Source organism: Oryza glaberrima, chromosome 4 (genome assembly GCF_000147395.1).
Source record: "Oryza glaberrima chromosome 4, OglaRS2, whole genome shotgun sequence".
NCBI classification, from domain to species: Eukaryota; Viridiplantae; Streptophyta; class Magnoliopsida; order Poales; family Poaceae; genus Oryza; species Oryza glaberrima.
In genome coordinates this window covers 6,337,658-6,356,405 of record NC_068329.1, presented here as the reverse complement: position 1 = coordinate 6,356,405, position 18,748 = coordinate 6,337,658, and the positions used below count along the sequence as shown (strand labels likewise).

At 41.9% G+C, this 18,748-nt stretch overlaps 1 protein-coding gene across 2 annotated transcripts; it reads left to right on the top strand.

Moving 5' to 3' along the window:
• Positions 1-10,187: 10,187 nt before the first annotated feature.
• On the top strand, positions 10,188-17,781 carry LOC127772176 (uncharacterized). Of its 2 annotated transcripts, XM_052298168.1 has the most exons (6): positions 10,188-10,690; positions 10,773-11,138; positions 11,222-11,344; positions 15,502-15,733; positions 16,741-16,817; positions 17,316-17,781. In XM_052298168.1, the coding sequence occupies exons 1-6, from the start codon at positions 10,205-10,207 to the stop codon at positions 17,385-17,387; spliced, it is 1,356 nt and encodes a 451-aa protein (XP_052154128.1). In that variant the 5' UTR covers positions 10,188-10,204; the 3' UTR covers positions 17,388-17,781. The 2 variants fall into 2 exon arrangements, with proteins under 2 accessions (XP_052154128.1, XP_052154129.1); XM_052298169.1 differs by lacking the exons at positions 16,741-16,817; positions 17,316-17,781 and adding an exon at positions 16,194-16,731.
• Positions 17,782-18,748: the final 967 nt, after the last annotated feature.

Genomic DNA, 18,748 nt, shown 5'->3' with positions numbered 1-18,748 from the left:
TTGTCCATGTCTGTGAGGAACTGTTTAGGCGGCTTTAAGGCAGTAAGGAAGTAGGTTGGTATGGAGCTGAGAACAGACATGACTAGCGTCTTCCACCCTGATTGCTGGATTAACTTCCCTTTCCATCCCACTAACCTTGATTGCAACTTGTCCATCACCGGTTGCAAGTGTATTCTCTTGATGCGACCTGGGGTGAGCAGCAATCCCAAATATGTTATGGGAAAATTGCCCCGCTGTCCATTGAAATTTTCCAACACCTCGGACAGGTTCTGCTCTGCGCATTTGATGGGCACGACCGAGCTCTTGTGCAGGTTCACTTGAAGGCCTGTGGCCTCGCCGAAGAACTTGAGGATGCTAATCAAGTTGTTGACATCATTTCTGATCGGGTTTATAAAGATCGCTGCATCATCAGCATATAAGGATATTCTGAACCGCGCTGCTCGGTTTGATAACGGAGATAGAAGCCCCTCTTGCGTGGCCTCATTGAGTAGTCGTTGAATCGGGTCAATTGCTAGGATGAAGAGGTAGGGCGAGAGGGGATCACCCTGCCAAAGGCCTCACCTGTGTGTAGTTAGTTCTCCCGCTATCCCATTGAGTAAGATTCTAGATGATGCAGTCGATAGGAGAAGCACAATCCAATTTCTCCAGCGCTGACTAAAGCCTCTCCACTGCAGCATTTCGACAAGGTATTCCCAAGATATCGAATCAAATGCCTTTGTTATATCCAACTTGAAGAAGAGGGATGGTTTCCATTGCATGTGCAAGGACCGGACCATGTTGCGCACATAGAGGAAGTAAATCTTGTATGCATCTCTTCTTGATGAAAGCACTTTGGGCATGCGAGACCAAATCACCAAGCCGTGCTGCCAGTCTCATTGCCAAAGTTTTGGATATAAGCTTCGCCACAGAGTGGATCAGGCTAATGGGTCTGAAGTCATTCACCGAGCGTGGCGAGTCTTTCTTCGGCAACAGTGTTATCATGGCCCTGTTTATGCTTCCAAAGTTCCCCCCTGTGAGGTTGTGAAAGCTTGCAAAAACATCCACAATTTTCTTTTTTATTATGTGCCAGCAGCTATTGTAGAAAGCGCCAGTGAAACCATCTGGGCCCGACGCTTTTTCCTTTGGAGAGTTTTTAATTGCTTCCCAGATTTCATCCTCTGTGAACGGCTCATCCATGCTGTCATCTTGTATTGTACTTAGTCCTAATGCTTCCCAATTTAATGTGCAGCCACACTGTCTTCTTGTCCCTAAGATTGAGTTGAAGTGGGCATGAAGGTGAGCTGCTTTGTCCTCATGTGTGTGCAGGGTATTTCCATCTTGCTGCAAGCAATGGATGAAATTTTTTCTCCTTCGAGCATTCATCTTTATGTGGAAGAACCTTGTGTTAGCATCACCTTCTTTTAGCCATTTTACCCTAGATGCTTGCTTCTTCCTCGCCTTTTCCACCCCTGCTAGCCCTAGAATTCTTATCTTGAGGTCTTTCCTGAATTGGTGTTCCTTTGCTGTCAGAGTTCTTGTTTCCAGGGCTACATCCAGCCTGTAGATAAGTTCTTGTACCATAATGAATTGTAATTTTGATTGCCCAAACTTTTGCTTGCTCCATTTCCTCAAGGCCGCTTCGTTGTTTCTGAGCTTTTGACTTAGCCGCCAAGTGGGGTGACCTTCCTGGATAGGCTCGTTCCAAGCCTGGGTTACGACGCCTAGGAAACCTTCCACTATAATCCAGAAATTTTCAAATCGGAACCTCGGTTTCCTCTTTGGTTCTTGCATTGGTGCTAGCAGCAACTGGCAGTGGTCTGAGCAGGATGTGGATAGTGCTAGCAAGGAATGCCCATAGAAAAGAATATCTCCCTCACTATTGCTCAGAATCCTATCTAATTTGCTTAGAATCGGGTTTCCCTGCTCATTATTCCAAGTGAACTGCCTGTTTTGCAATCTAATGTCTTTTAGCTCCAATGTATTTAAGGTTGCCTTGAAGCGCCCTATTAGACGCCAGTTCAAAGCAGGATGTGGATAGTGCTAGCAAGGAATGCCCAGAGAAAAGAATATCTCCCTCACTATTGCTCAGAATCCTATCTAATTTGCTTAGAATTGGGTTTCCCTGCTCATTACTCCAAGTGAACTACCTATTTTGCAATCTAATGTCTTTTAGCTCCAATGTTTTTAAGGTTGCCCTGAAGCGCCCCATAAGACACCTGTTCAAATTCTAGTTATTCTTATCCCTAGCCTCATATATGATGTTGAAGTCTCCCATGACCAACCATGGCGTGTCTGTTGGTGGCTTGGCTGCGACTAATTCGGCGAGGAAATTTTCCTTGTCATAGTCTTCTGAGGGTCCATAAACTACTGTGATGATGAAGCTGAGATTATCAGTTATGGTCGTTGCCATCGCCGAAAGATGGTGTGTTCCTTGGGAGAAATTCACCATGTTAACAATTGTGTCATCCCAGAAGATGGCAATTCCTCCACAAGTTCCATTGGCAGGAAGGAAATTGAAGTTCGACAACCTGCTTCCCCTGATCTCTTTGCCGATCCATTGGTCTATACAACTTAATTTTGTTTCTTGCAAACACAGGATGCCTGCTCTGGCCAGCTCGGCTGCTTCGAGGACTGCCTCTCTTCGTGCTGGGTTATTTAGTCCGCGAACATTCCAATTGAGAATTCTCAGATGTTGTAACATTTGGGCGAAGTATAACACACAATTTTTTCCAAAAGGATCGACCCCATAATGTTTTCCAAATGAATTAGTTCATAAGCGGATAGAGGGCTACATATTTTCTTCCATGACCTACAACTACAATCCAAAACATGGCCATGTAGAAGCAATTTCATTATCTTCTAGCCTGTCTACTCTGCTACTAACCGGCTGAAGGCTGGTGCCTACCGGGAGCGCTATTCGCATCAATCGACTAAGGAGCTCCGGCTTAAGGCCGTTGCAGCATGGGAGCGCTAGTCGCATCGACCATACGGCGAGCAGCGGCTTAAGGCCGCAGAGAAATGTAAAGGATACATGCAGATGATGATGGAAGACCATTCCTGCAGCTCTAACACTGATGCGGACAATCATGACAGCTGATGACTTCTCTCAGGCCGCGACAGCGCGCACCTCAGACCACCATCGTTGCGGTGGTTCCTTCCTCTCCTGGCACCGGCATGTCGTGCACTCCATCCATGCGTGTGAGCGCCCGCAGACCGGCGATGACATGCGACGGAAGCGGTGTGTCAAAGGACTTTGCATAAGCCCCCACCGCCGCATCCCCGACCGGTTCACCCGGGGTGAGCAGCCCCATCTCCTCCATGAGGCGCACTTCTGCGCGCTTGGACACCGGCACCGATGAGAAGCGCGCCTTATGGCCGCTCCGCCGCGACGGCATCTGCACCACCTTGCGTCCGCACCCCTTCGTCTTGGCCGCGCCGGGCAGCGCTAGCTCGAGCGGCGCCTGCAGGATGATCGGCGGCTGTAGCTGCGAGAACAGAGGAGATAAGACGACCTTTTCACATTCACCTTCTCCTCCGTGGATGGGCTGAGTCTGGACCATGGCCTGGTGTTGCTCCTCGCAGTCGGCTTGCTGCACCAGGGTGGGCTGGTCTCCTGTGGAAGCTTGGGCCTCGTCATCTTGAGTGGACTGAGTGAGGAGGTCCATCTTGGGGGCCTGCTGCGCATCTGGGCCGAGATGGCCCATCTTCTTCTGGCCGAACTCAGCTGCTGATGCCACCTTATCCTCTCCCAGTATCGCTTTTTCCCCACCCGTCCTCTTCGTCTCGTTCTCCGCCTCCCGTGGGAACTTGGGAGCGATCTCTGCTAGGAGCGGCAGCATCGGGTCGTGGTCCCCCTGGTCGTCTGAGAAGGGGAGCAGGGGTGAGGAGCATAGGATCTGGATCAAAGGGCAATAATGTAATGTTGAAGGAAAATTTAAATTTAAGCACCATTGTACCCTCTCTTTCAAACACTATCTTGATGGTATAAACATGAAAACTCTCACTTCCAAACATTCTCTTGATGGTATAAACATGAAAGTAACAGTAGTAGCAAACTATTTAGCCAATCAAACCTGATTCCTCGCAGTAATCTGCATGCTAATCTACTAACAATCCAAAGACTAGCTCGCCTCCAACCATCTAAGATGTATAGTAATTTGAATTAGAATCCCATGCAGTGATATTGTACAAATCAAAAGCGAGTGTGATGTTTAAGAAAAAGAAGAAAGAAAGCTGAGTGTGTTGTACCACTGCATGCCGGTGAGGTTGAACTTTGAAGGCTTGAGGCGAACTCGTGTTCTGCGTCCACCGGAGGTTGGAATAGGCGTCCCTGTCACCGTCGCTGTAGAGGTCCTCTGACTTGCTAGTCGGATCAATATCAGATGGTTCCCTACATGATAGAGAGTAACAGACGGAGATATTCTCAATTAGTGCATTTAACTCTAGATGGATTCAGAGTAAACAACACATGGAAGAGGTCCTAAAGCGTGGGCCAGTTCAATGGAGGGGGAGGACTTGGTGCTTTGCTGGCTGAGGAAAAGTCATAACAGTTTGGCTAAGCTTTGCTAGCTACGTCATCATCAGATTCAACAATCAGCCACCTCTTACTTTTAGGATTAGCACAGTATCCGTCTTCGGAGTTCGGGCCAGCTGCTGCTCTCTTTTTTTTCACCCTGTGATCAGTTCCATTGATCTTTGGACCAGTAGCTGGTTTCCATGGGGACTGCTGTCCCATACTCGGAGGGCGAGATACAATTGATTTTCATGGAAATTTAAGGAATGTTACATTATAGGCTTATTTTAACAAGGAAAATTGTAAAAACAATGATGATAGAAAAAACTTAGGAGTATGAACAAGAAGATATGTATTGAGCAATGATATGTGTTCAAAGGCTTTTGTTCGGTAGTAGGAATCTCAATTCCGTTAGAGAATATCTTATGCATCCTAGCCTTCAATTATCCAAAGATTCTTTAATTTCACGAGATCCATCTTTTGTAGGTTGCAACCTTGATTTTATGAAGTGCCAAGTGACATCTACCCCAATCAATCCTTGCCCTCTCATGGCAGTAAATCTAGCGATGAGTGTGCTGACTTTGGACATTTCTTTGTCTGAAGGACGCTTAATGAGCAATGTACTAACTAGGGGAAGTCCTATTCAAGAAAAGAATTGGGGTTTGAGAAGTAGAACCACTTAACATGCCAATCCTTTGGAAGATTTCAATGGAAGGGAAAAGTATTGGTGAAAGGACCTTAATGTCGCCTAGAGGGGGGGAGGGGGTGAATAGGCGTTCCTAAAAAAATTATCACACTTCATAGCATATTAGAAAAATGAGAACTTTCGGTTCAAATTGGAACTTTCCTGTATGGTTTGGAAATTCCGGTCTCAACCAAAAAATTCAGTGGATAATGGAATAAAGCACTAGCTATGAACTTGTAACTTGAATAAACAAAATATATATGAACCAAAAGGTGACAAATAAGGTCAGCTTGCTAGCCTGCACCAAAATAGGCGGTGGTCTTCCCATATAGATTTTAGGCAATTTTTTCCTTGATTCAATTTCTGATTTCAGTTCATTGTTCCATTTTTGCTTAGAGAATCAAATGATATCAAAATCAGATTCAAAATGATTTTTCAAATCATTGTTTAGGTTCTCACTCAATTGTGTACTTCTCATTCCTAATGTGATGACATCCTTCATATGGCATTCAACCTAATTTTTCTTCAACATGTATACGCTATCAAACCAAGTTTGCTTGCTCATCTTTTTCCTCAAAATGTCAAAGTGATGTATTCTTCAATGCCCTCATACTCAAACATGCATGTACTAAAAAGCAATAGAACATTTGTGTCTTCATTCTTCAGTTCATGTAGATGGTTGATAGCATTCTACATAATTTGAAAGGTGCATAACCCATGCCATGCTTATGTAAACACCTCTTCAACCGCCTTTTCCATCGCCAAATCTTGATCGATATAGAATGTTTTAGGCCACTTTCCATTATGAGCTTTCAGAAAAGTCTCAAACAATCACTTGAAAGACTCAAATGTTTCATCATACATGAGTGCAGAACCAAAAACCACGGTTTCTCTAAAGTGATTGAACCCTACAAACATACAAAAAGGCCTGCTCTCGTTATTTGTTTCAAAATTGGTGTCAAAGCTAACAACATCACCAAAATGTGGTAGTCCATGATCATTTTAGCATCAGCCTAGAATATATTTGCAATTTGCTCTTCATAGTCAATTCGCAATGCATATTGGAATGATGGGTTCTCAACAATTTTGTCATGAAAATACTTAAGCACGCTACCTGCTTGGCCATATGCCATCTCCCATTGGCGCTTGCTCCGTAAATAGTTCTTGATATCGTGAAGGGTGTAGCTAAGATTGAGTGTTCCGCCTTGTGCCGCTTTTAGCCCAATTAAAAGGCATTTTCCTTTGTGACACCATTAAATATAGAGTTTCAGGCAAGTGTAGTGGGTGATTGTGTTCCAATACCAGATCAGACTCTTTGTATATATCCTTCTTTCCATCTACTTTCAGATTCATGTAGACTTGACAATTGGTTCAATTTTAGCTCGAGGGCATTTTGTTAAATGATTCCTTTTATATTGTAATCGATAACCCTCATTTGCACAAACAAATCTACATTATGTGATCTTGCTATCGGATTGCCTTTTGTTTTAATACATTTTTCTTACCTCGAAGCCTTCTTGCCCACCGTAGCTAAGCCAAAATGCGCAAGTTTCATTTGGATTTGTAAATTCCATTCCAACCTTAGATACCAGATTAGGAACCTATGATTGCTGACCAAAAAATTGGAAAAACCATACTATGATTGTTGTTTACATATCACCACACATATTGCTAAAGACACAATCATAACATTGTTTTACACAAACCTATGTCCTTCCATCGCATGACTATTTGACTTGCTTTAGTGGCAAGTCTCAGATTGACAAGCGACAGTTTCTTCCATGAGAAAAGGGAAAGCTCGATCAAGCTGAAAGAAACATGATGATGTATGTTTGATTGATTTAGTGAGCCATTCATGAGAAAGAAGGTGGTCGAGAGATAGATTGTTGAGATTTACCTAGAGGATTGAAGGACGGAGAAGCTCACCCCATCAGTGATTGCCTCCTCAGCTCCTCGCACCAAAACTCTCGTCCACGGTGCCTCTTCTCGTGCCTTTTTCTTATTCTTGTGCCTCTACTCGCTATGCTTATGGGCCAAACCAAGCAGCTGGGCGCCTGAGCTAAATCAATCAGCTAGGCCAAACAAGATGTATGGGAAGGAGCTGCTGTTGGATATGAATCAAGTTGAAGGATTCAATGTTATCTGTGCAATTTGGCCACTTTTACAACATGTCCAATTTAAATGATTAATAAAGCATATCAGTAAAAACCAAGAGCGCATCAGCGCCACATGCTAGGCCAGCAACACATCGTAAGTATAAACGGCACGATAGGGCGCGCTGTAACGACATGTTGGCTATCGAGAGTCGATGATCGATGGTTGGGCTGCGTGAGAGAATGGACGCTATGGAGAATAACGTCCACGCTAGAGTTGGGCTGCGTCCATACTACTTTCATAGCGTCTAGATTGGATGCTATGATGCAGTTGGAGGGATCCGGCTCCTCTGACTTTGAGTGAAAACGTCAGAGGCACACGGTGTTTTGGGGCTTACGCTACAGTACAAAACAGTTCCTCTAATGTAGTCACTGTAGCAACGGCAGAAAACAATAAAAAATATTGTTTATATATCATACTGTAGCGATCGATCTTGTCCGTTCACTGCAGTTCAGACCGTTAAAAATACCACAATTAGAGGACTGTGCGCCTCTGACGTTTTTTCCCAACGTCAGATGATCTCATTCCCAGTTGGATATAGTGTCCATAGTATTTTCATCAGTCACCTCACCTATCCGATTTATTACTACTTATTTAATTCAAATGAAAATGATTAGAAAAATTAAAGAGTAAATTTCACAAAACTACACATTTTGTGGTCTAATTTGTAGAAAACCACACACTTTGACACTTAGTACTTAAGTACATATATTTTGGTAGTGTAGTTTCACCAAACCACACTATCAATGAATGTATTCACCCGTGAGATGGCGTGGTTGTTTCAACTAGGACGAGGACATGGCATCCTATTACCAGCCATCGCACGAAATTAATAGGATGCAACGTCCTCATCCTAGATGGAACAACTATGTCATCTCACGGGTGAATCCATTCATCAATAATGTGGTTTTGTGAAACTAAACTACCAAAATATATGTACTTAAGTGCTAAGTATCAAAATGTGTAGAACTACTATTAGGAGCGCAGCGCGCTCCTAATATTCCAAGCGCCAAACATGCACCAGCCCAGGCCCACCCCACCTCACGTCCCGTCATCCCACTCCTACCGTTATCGGAATAAACGATTTACTCCTATCGCGCGCCTCAACCACCCACCTTTATTCGTGTAAACGATTTACTTCGATAATAAAAACAACTCCACTGCTTCCGATCCCACCCCACGTCCCGCATCGTGCACCCACCATTATCAGAGTAAATAATTTACTTCGATAAAAACAACTTCTCTACTGGCGGTATATATTCTATTTTTCTCGTACCCAACCAACTACTCTCGCCCCCACTCTGTTTTTTCCTCTTTTTTTTCGGATCTGAATCGATCCACCATCCCAGCCCATAGATCAGCGACACACCATGGAGGAGGATGACGACACCGTGGCGGTTGATGGTGGTGGCCGGCGAGCGGTGGCCGGCGGCGGTTGAGGCAAAGGCACTATTTCGAGCCTCGCTGCCGGACGCTAGGCAACACCTTAACCAGCAAGGAGGTGTTCACCTGGGCCAATAGCAACAACCAGCGGCTGCTCCACGTCGACGACATTGATAGAACAAGCAAGTAAGGAAATAACACTCTGATTTGCATCTGCATACTTTCCTTCAACTTCACACATGAAGCCCTAATTTTTTTTGCAAATCAAATTAACATGCAATCTCCAATATTACCTGATCTCAATTGATGGGCTGCACAGGTTCTACATTTGCACATCGTGCTCCATGTGGCTGGCCGCAGAGGATAGGGTGAAGTCCACTGGTGATGGAGATTGTTTGCTATTTTTCTTTTGCTCATCATCTGTATTACATGAACGAGAATGTTTTTGCATTTTTTTTGTGCTTGCTAGATGATGGATAGCTGCTATTGCACAACGTCGAGCTCATCTCTATACCACACCGCTACATCCTTCCATGATTCCATAATGGATTTTCGGCTGAATCATTTATTTTCTTTTCTAGTTTGATTCACCTGTGAGTAATTTTATAGTTTGTGTGTGATTGAGCCTGTAACTTTTTCATTCATACGACTATTTTGTGATACAGATCAATAATACTCTTAGTACTAGTTTTTACTCTTATAATGTATATTGAAGACATCAGTAAACATATTACTACACGGTGGCTACAAGATCATGGCTATATCGAGAGGAAGGTGGTAATTGTTTTACTCGCATACCACAAAATCTCAGTTTTTACTCTTATACTGTGTATTGAACACATCAGTAAACATATTACTACACGGTGGCTATTACATCATGGGCTATATCGAGAGAAAGGTAGTAATTATTTTACTCATAGACCACAAAATTTAAATAATATTGGTAAAACAATTACTAGCGTTGTAAGCTGGTAGTAATTCTTTTATGACCATCTAAATATGGCGTTATACGATGTGGAGGCATTCATGCGAGTAAATTTATTACTTTAGAATGAGGCATTCATGCGAGTAAATTTGTTACTCTAGAATGAGCAGATGTGGGAGGCTAGGAGTAAATTAAAAACTCTACGGAGTAAATTCGTTACTTTTGAGACGTGACCGGGCCCATTAATGAAGCATGATAAGATGGAAAAGAGAAAAAAAAGAAACACACAAGATGGGTGGTAAAAAACGAAAAAAATCGAACCGAGAAAAGGTGCGATGCGGAGGAAATGTAGGGTGGTAAAAAAGAAAAACCAGGAGGAGAAGGCGGTGTGCGGCGCTCGAATTATTATTCCGCGCTGTAGCAGGTGGAATAGCACTACCGTCAAAATATGTGTTGTTTTATACAACTTAAATCACAAAACAATGTATTTTTATGAAATTTACTCAAAATTAAAACAATCGGCATATCCCCTCCCCCATTCCCCACACTCTCCTCACAGTCACCAATGCCGAAGCCCAACCATCGTGCCCGCTCCGCCGCTGCCGGCGGCGGCGGGGGCGGCGGGGGCCCGATAGACGCGGATTGGAAGTACTTCCTCGACAATGTCCGCGAGGAAGGCCACTCCTACGCCGTCCGCGTCCCTGCCGACGGCGCCAACCCTTCCTACTACCTCCAATACGAGAAGCCCCTCACCAACGGCGCCGCCTCCACCTCCTCCCGGGGCGGGGCTGCACGCAAGCGCTGCCGGATGGAGGAGGAGGAGGAGGAGGAGAGCTCGTCCGGCGAACCCGAACCCGCACCCGACCCCGACATTGAAGAGGACTACCGCGTGTTCCTTCAGAACGTGCGCCTCGTTGGGCATGGCGGCTTCGTGCTGGAGCATGAGGGCAATGTGATCAGGTACGATGCTTCGGGCGCGGCGCTCAGCTCGGATGAGTCTTCCGATGAGTCCGTGATGGGTGCTCCGGAGCCCGATCCGCGTCGACGAAAGGTTTGCCAGCTCGTTCTACTTTCCATCTTCTTGTTTACTGTTGTTGTGCGCGTCTCTGACATACATGTTTGCTTGCTCTTAGGCGAAAATTGTGGAGGAGGATCAGGAGGAGGAGGAGGATGTGAAGAATGAGGTTGCCGTTCCGTCTAGAAAGAAAGATTTTACCATGGTAAAAGAGGATCAGGAGAAGAAGGGGAAGAGAGTGGTCGACCTTCCTGCTAGGGGGGAAGATGGTGCCATGGTGGCGGAAGAGGATCGGAAGAAGAAGCTCAGAAAAGAGTTCAACTTTCATTCCTTTCATTCTAAGGGGAAAGATGATACAACACCAGTGAAAAATCTGAAGGATAAGAAGAAAGAGGTTAAAAATCCAAAGGATAAGAAGGTTCATGGGAAGAAAGAGGTTGCCCTTTCTGCTAAGGGGAAAGATTGTCAATTAGCAGAGGGTGTGGTAGGTTCTCATGGCCCAATGTTGGTTATTTCTGAGTCTGATGTAATGTGTGTGACAAACATGCGTGACATGTGCCTGATCAGGTGATCAAGGTGGAAGAGGAAGATGGGCAGTTGCAGATTGTGCCGGCTGTGGAGAAACTAGCGACTACAACTAGACTGACAAACTTAAGCAATGGCCACAAAACCGCCCCTCGTATTGCTTCGGTGAGAATTTCTTATGTTATGCATGCCAGTTTCTCTAATCTGTTATGTCGGACATTAGCTAAAGATCATATGTTTCATGTGCACTTTCATTTTGGAAATAGTTCTCTGCATCTGTGCTTTGCAATCGGTACTTAGCATCGTACAAATGTCAAACCTTCTTTGTTGTAGAACCTGTGTCTTCCAACTTTTTTTGAGTGTAGATGGCTCGTACATCATGTCGAAAAATCGTACTTGAATTCAAATTAGCTAGTATATTATTGTTAAAGATGGAAACAGTTTGACTGCTTATCGTCCACTTTTAGCATGCTTGATCAACTTTAGCTTTGCACTACTTGCCCTTCTGAGTGCTTCTTACTTCACAATTTTGGCTAAAACATGACAAATTAGCCTACGTGCCTATTGCTGTGTAATTCTGTATGAACATTATAGTCAATATGTTTTTACAATTGAAAAATGATAACCTATTTTCGATTGTGAAATTTATATTTTCCCTGTTGCACTTCATGAACTTCATCATACTAACCTAACAACCCTCACAGCTGTTTGTTTTCTTTTGAATGAAGTTCAACATCAAACCATGAAACAAAAAATCTTCAAACTTTTATTTCCAGTACAAAGAACCCATGATCCAACACCAGTTGATTTTCTTATTGATTGTTTCCTGTTACAAAATTTGTTGATTTAGCGCTATAGTACATGCTAAATGGTTGATGAAGTCAGCCATTGAGTCCGCTATGAGAAGCACTATGTTGTTTGTTTCCAATATCTAACATTCATAGTTTGAGTGTTACTGGAGTACTTTTGTTGGTGCTCATGGAAGAAGTGGGTCTGAGACCTGGGATGGCTCAGCAGGAGGGAAAAACAAAATCTGCCTATCTGGTTAGGCTTCTAACGATAATTAAGAGAGATATGTGTAAAGACTAAAACAAGATATTTGGATTTGTTGTTTTTTGTTTGTCCGCCTTTTGGCATTCATGCTTTGTTTCTGTGGCCCCCAGAAGCTACTACAGGGCTTTGAGATAGCTGCAGAGCCAATTGTACAGAATTAGGTGGTTTGAGATTATGTTTGAGCTGGTCCTGATTAGCATGCATTCTCAATAAGACACTTGTGTTAAATTGTTTGCAGCTCTTTCTGTTCATAAATCCAGCATTGGATCTCTCTTTTTTGTTTCGGCCTACCACAGCTTGATTTCATGACACTTTTCTTCGGATGTTTTGTTTGAAAACAGTTTGACTTGACAAGTTGTAATGCTACGTGAAGGATTAATGTGAATCTAAAATTGGGCTGTATTGAATTATAGAACAGGCTATATCTGTTTAATCTGCTTTTGATAACATGGGCCTAGCAAATAAACTATTCATTTTCTGTTCTATTCAATTAATGAATAAATCTGAAGCTACAACTTCACAAATCTGCTCGACTTTTACCTTGTCTGCCTTAAAATGATCATCAGTAGTTGCTCGAGCAATTCCCACTTTTAATAATATAAACAAACGCCTACTTAACAATGTTTCCGTAATCTAGTACTCTGTAATTCCTGCGTGTGCATACTACGGTTTCCAGGCCTTCTAATATACAATGTTTCATCTAGTCTAACTGACTAGAAGTTCTGCCACTGCAATTTATGTACCAATTTTGGTTCTGAACTCTAGTTTTAAGCAATGTACGTGTATAAGACAAGACTCATATGTGCATGGTCCAGTCGAGAAGACGTCCTTGGCTTAGAATTTCTTTTTCATTTGTTCAATGTTCTTGGTCACTCTGTATGCCGTTCATGACTGGGTTCGTGCACCATTAGACAGTGATAATTAGTCGCTGTTATCATTATTCATGGGCCATCTGATGGGCATAAAACTCTCTTCATCAGTGATAGAATATATTTGATTATTGCCATTAGCTAACAGGGCCTATTCACATATTGGGCCTCAGCTCAAGTACATAAAACCCAATAATTGGGAGATAATAGTTGAAATACCATTGCCTAAATTGCCTTAACACCATCACTTGTTAGAGTTCAAGCGATGCTATGAAAGCAAATCCCCAATAATTAGAGGATGCTACAAGTTGCCCAATAATCATTTGTTTGTTGAACTATTTCCTTAAACAGATCTCTTCACAATTTTGTTTAGTTAAGGAAAGTGATGAAACTAGGCAAGTACACAACCCTTACATCGCCAAGTGCTTAGCACTTGTTACAAAGAAAGGGATAAAAGGCCAAAAAAATATTACATAACAAAGAAATTATTGTTGGCCAACACAAACCTGCTTCTGGAACAACTAGAGAAACATTCACATGAACTCGATAACTATGCAGCAAAAAAGTTTTGAGTTTTTAATCTTCGGAGGAACACCTCCAAGAAGGGTTACAATCCATTGTCATATCCAACCATTACAACCCATCGTCATCGCCAAATCCAACCTGTGAATATTAGATAATGGATTTCTCTCCGCATCTCAAGTACCAATTCTCCATGGCAAAGCTTTCAAGAAGCGCACCTGTCGACGCCATTGATGAAACTAACCAATAAATAGTAGAAATATGGTTTTCATCCTTGATGAATTATTAGAGCTTGTAGATAATTTCTCAACACTATCTAATTGCTAGATCCAATTAATTTAGACTAGATTGATGGATATAGCAAAGTGAAGACCAGATCATCATAGGCTACCATAGCTGTCGAGCCATCATGATCTCCACCCTGCTGATGAAGGAAGGTCGACCGTTGGGGAAGTCATTCCTCGACCACCACTCCCTCCACATTCTAGCTACCCCCAACTCTATCCACCGCCACCATAGGTTGGCATGCCTAGAAAGGCATATTTGTCAAGGTTTCATGACCGCTGACGATCGCGTACCATCACTCTCCATGCAGTGAACTACAGCTGCCAAAGGCCCAAAGAATCTATGTTGGACGATGAGCAGTGAGGATATGGAAATGTTGGGCGGTGCGGCGAGGATCACACAACCATTCAATCGGATTTGAAACCCTATTAGGTGGAGTCTTCCAACTACCACACCAATGCTGTTTCCCGAGAACTCTTTATAGCTAGGGCATGTTATATAGTTTTACAACATTTTTAACCTTCTTAATGATTATGCATTCTGGCATTTTTGTTTATTGATAATGCTGTATACCTTGTTGGTATATAGGTCTTTTTGCTATTTATATGCACATAGTTTCAGAAGTATTCATTATTTGGCCTTATTTGGGAATAATTGAAATTGTGCTGGGATATGATTCGTACTCATTTCCAAGGCTAAAAAAAGACGAAAACAAATACACTGAAGGAATTTTCGGTTTGCACCCAATCCATTCTCATCTCATAGCTCTGTATGTTGTTGCGCGTGAGGCACCAGCTACATGGCTGCCTGTCTCCAAGGACACCAACTTGAACATAGTGGTAAAATTTCTAGGAAGCAAAGTTTTTTGTTTGTTCACTTTCCTGATGTGAAACTCTACAAGAAACAAAAACTCATGTTAGATATACGACTGCAGCCAAACAAGAAACAAAAGTATAAAACTCATTTTCATTTCTGTCATCTTATCAAATTGGTTAACGAAATGTCAAATGCGGTGCATGGACATATGCGAGCACCAATGGGAAAGCTCATACTAAAGCAATTACATGAAGTGGGTTAATACATGGCAATTTTCCACTTGGTGGGGTGGATTAGTTGGATGAGTTTTGACTTTGATTGCTTTTTTTTAATACTAACATTATCTTACCTTTTTTTTTTTTCTGTTTTTCCACACATTTTCTTCCCTTGTTCCATATCTCTTAGATGGCAAGACTTATTGGACCACATTATTCTCACCAGGGTTGACTACTAGTTCCTTCTACATTGAAAGAATGCGATGGAGGCTAATAGTTCGAATCATTCACGAAAATTGTTAATGTTGTAGTATTTGTATATTTGTGTACCATGCTTATTCACAGTGCACATAGATTTTTAAAAAGGAAGGAGCCCATGTAGTTCTGATCCTTTTGTTTGATTGTTGGAATGCTTTTGTGTTTCTCATCTTTGATTAATGCTATGCCATACTTTTATTTCTCGTAATTGTTAGTTGTATTTTTAATTTTAGAAGTTGTCAGTATGTTGTCATAACATAGTTCCTTTTAATTGCAACACATTTCTCCTTATTCATTTTTCCAGGGGTCACATGGAGTTATATGGCCAATACATATAAATGATAGGGAAGAATCGGATTTCAAGCAAAGATTGATACATGTTCTCAACAAACCATTTAGCCAGGGAGAATATGACAAACTCTTTGGTATGGCTACTATTCGCAATCCATTGACAAGGGAACGTCGGACACGCTGTGGTGTGAAGTATTACTACTCTCAACATGAGAAGGCAAAATCATATTTTGATTGTTACCCAGGTATTCTTGCTTATGTATCATGCACATTCATTTGGTATGAGTGTGACAGACATTTTTTTTGATTTCTGCCATGTATTATTTTGTTGGTGGAAGAAATCTTTCTATAATTACAGAAACCATAATGTGTACTGTTCTGTTTTTCTGTGCTTATTGAACATCTATTTGTTATCCTTTATGGAACGTTTAAAAGGTTTTCCTTTGCTCGCAAGTGTTATTTTCATTGTTTGGGACTATATGGTTTTTAGAGTTTTTACATTTTTATGCCTTATTCAAGTCTGCCCATGACAATGTTTATCCTACAAACTGACCATAACACGGATGGATGATGTTGTATTCATCTGTGCTCAAGTATATGGAATGTTGGATCATTTTGTACAACACTGCGAGCGTCCAAAATAGTTTTGTTTTGGACTTCATACTGATCTTATGTGAGCTAAATTGTTTCATTTAAAATTTTCAGCATGTATGCAGATGTCACTGCTGTGATGGGAATGCTGAAAAGAACAGTGGATTTATCCCCATCGAGATAATCCAAGAAATGCTATTGACAAGTGCCCAATTCCAAGAAATGCCATCAACAGTGCGAGTTCCATAAAACGCCATCGTACACGCAACTTTGTTCTAGAAATGTCATCGCCGTTAGGGTTGCGCCCATCCTGCCCCGTTAAATGCATTGTTCATCCTATAGCACATAAATGATAGCTCCTAACGGAACCGTAATGGCAATGGCATTTTCAGGACAACATCACTGATACGACGACATTTCATGGAACTCGCACTTGTCGATTGCATTTCTTGGAATTTGGCGCTTGTCAATGGCATTTCTTGGATTTTCTCTATTCGATTAAGTATAATTTTTATTTTCTTTTGCTTTTGATGTTCTTTTGCCCTCAAAGAGATGACAAAGCTGACCTTGGTATCAAATGAAATCTGCAAAAGTGCACTAATCTGGTTTGTATTCTGTTGTTGAGCTATAGCAGCAATTAATTTTATTTATTTGACTACAGATCTTGCCAAACAAGTTGAAGAAGCCAGCTATCCCAATCGCTTGGCTCTGTTGCGTGGGCTTTTCTTCTGGTTGGAGGTAACTTCATACTGTTTTGTGCAATGCTAGTTTTTTTTTTTTTTTTTGATCAAGGGCTTGTCAATTTGTGCAATGCTAGTAATTATGATGTTGGAGAACTTCATAGTGTCTAGCTGCTAGTATTCACATTTCCATCCCTGTTAAGCTCTCAATATATTTGTGTTTACTTGCACAAACTACTCCCAATCAGAGCAGATTATTTGTTTTTGGTAGAGTTAAAGAACCATATTTTTTAGTGTAGGTTTACAGTTTGTCTAGCCCTGTGATGTATGTTACACTTGGACTGCTACGTGCTAAATATGGGGCTGGGACTAATTTCTGGGAATGATGCCAAATGTCACTAGTTTGCTTCCTTTTGCAGCATTAGTGTTCGTATTATCTTCGTACTAGCATGCAGTGGCATACCATTTGGCTACATGCTTGCGCAATAGTACGATTTTTTTTTTGAACATTTACTCTAGTTCTTTGTAGTTTTCTTGACTGTGTATTGTTTTGTAGAATATTGGGCAAGATGATCAATTCAGGCCGTGGAGAGACGATCACAAACGCTACAAAATTATGTCTCTCTGAGAACACATAACAAAGTTCTTACTTGGATGTGATTATCTGCAGCATCTCGCCCATCATTGTTGTAAATACGTACCCAGTAAAAAACCGTAGAATGGAAATGGCACTGAATTTAGGCCCTTCTCTAGTCTCCATAGATAGGATAACCTTGGGTTCTCTCACCTTCTCTTTGTGTAACTGAGTATGGGGTTGACTAAAATGTGTTTAGAGAATGTTTACTTGTACTAACTCAGTCCGAATTCTGGAACACCCTATGGCTCATGGCTTTCTATCGGAGGAGCAAAATGAAAAAAAAAAATGCTGTTCCTCGATATTTTCTTTCAGAAATATACCGGATTTTCATTGATTTGCAGAAATATACTGTCGATATCACGTTTTTTTTTTGAGGGCAGATCAAATATTAATTTGATCCGGCTTTTTGGAGAAAGCCAAACATGATACAAAGTCTTGAAATACAGGAAAAGAGTACCAGAACATAACATAGAAACCTAAAGAAGTACCTTGCTGGGGATGCCAGCTACATATCAGGCTCACATTAAACCCAGAATACTCAAACATAAGAGCTAAAACCCTCAGGTAGGAAAACCAGCACAAAAGACACTAAAGATCTGCAGGCAACGTAAACGGTCTTAGTGACTTCAATTTGTCCAGTACAGCTTCAAGTCACACTTCCAGCACCTTTCGCTCTTCTTCCTTTAGAAAAACCTTCCACCTCCGAGCAAAGGAGATCATCCTGTAGACAACCTGCAATGGAGATGAAACCAAAATATCTTTAAAAACCCAATCGTTTTGTGTCAGCCAAAGAGCCCAACAAGCACCGGCTAAAAGAACCATCCAAGTATTCTTCTTCCCCCTATCCCAAACAAAGCTAGTACTCCCAAACAAAGCTAATACATTCCCAGAAAGAAGTAGGCCTATTATTCAGACGCAAAACTTCCTTCACTACACACCAAGTGAACACCGCAAGAGGACAGCCATACAAGATGTGATTAGTTGTTTCTCTACTTTTGCAAAGTTTGCAAAAACTCATCCCCACCCTTCCAATTCCTTTTGACTAACTGAGAGGCACAAGGAAGTTTTCCCCTCCCCACAAGGTAAAGGAAATGTTTTATTTTTAAAGGAATCTTGCCTTTCCAGATAGACCACATTTCAGTATTTTTAACTCCCCCAAAAGTTAAAAGCCTATACATTGATTTAGCAGTAAAAGACTTATTTTTTGTGTAAGGCCAAATCACTTCATCCTTGTTACCATCAAGCTGGACAGATTGGAGGATATCCTTCACACCATGTAATTCTCCCTCTCTCTCTAAATTTAGGCTTCTCCTAAAAATCAAATTGCAGTCGCCATTAGCCCACATCTCCCT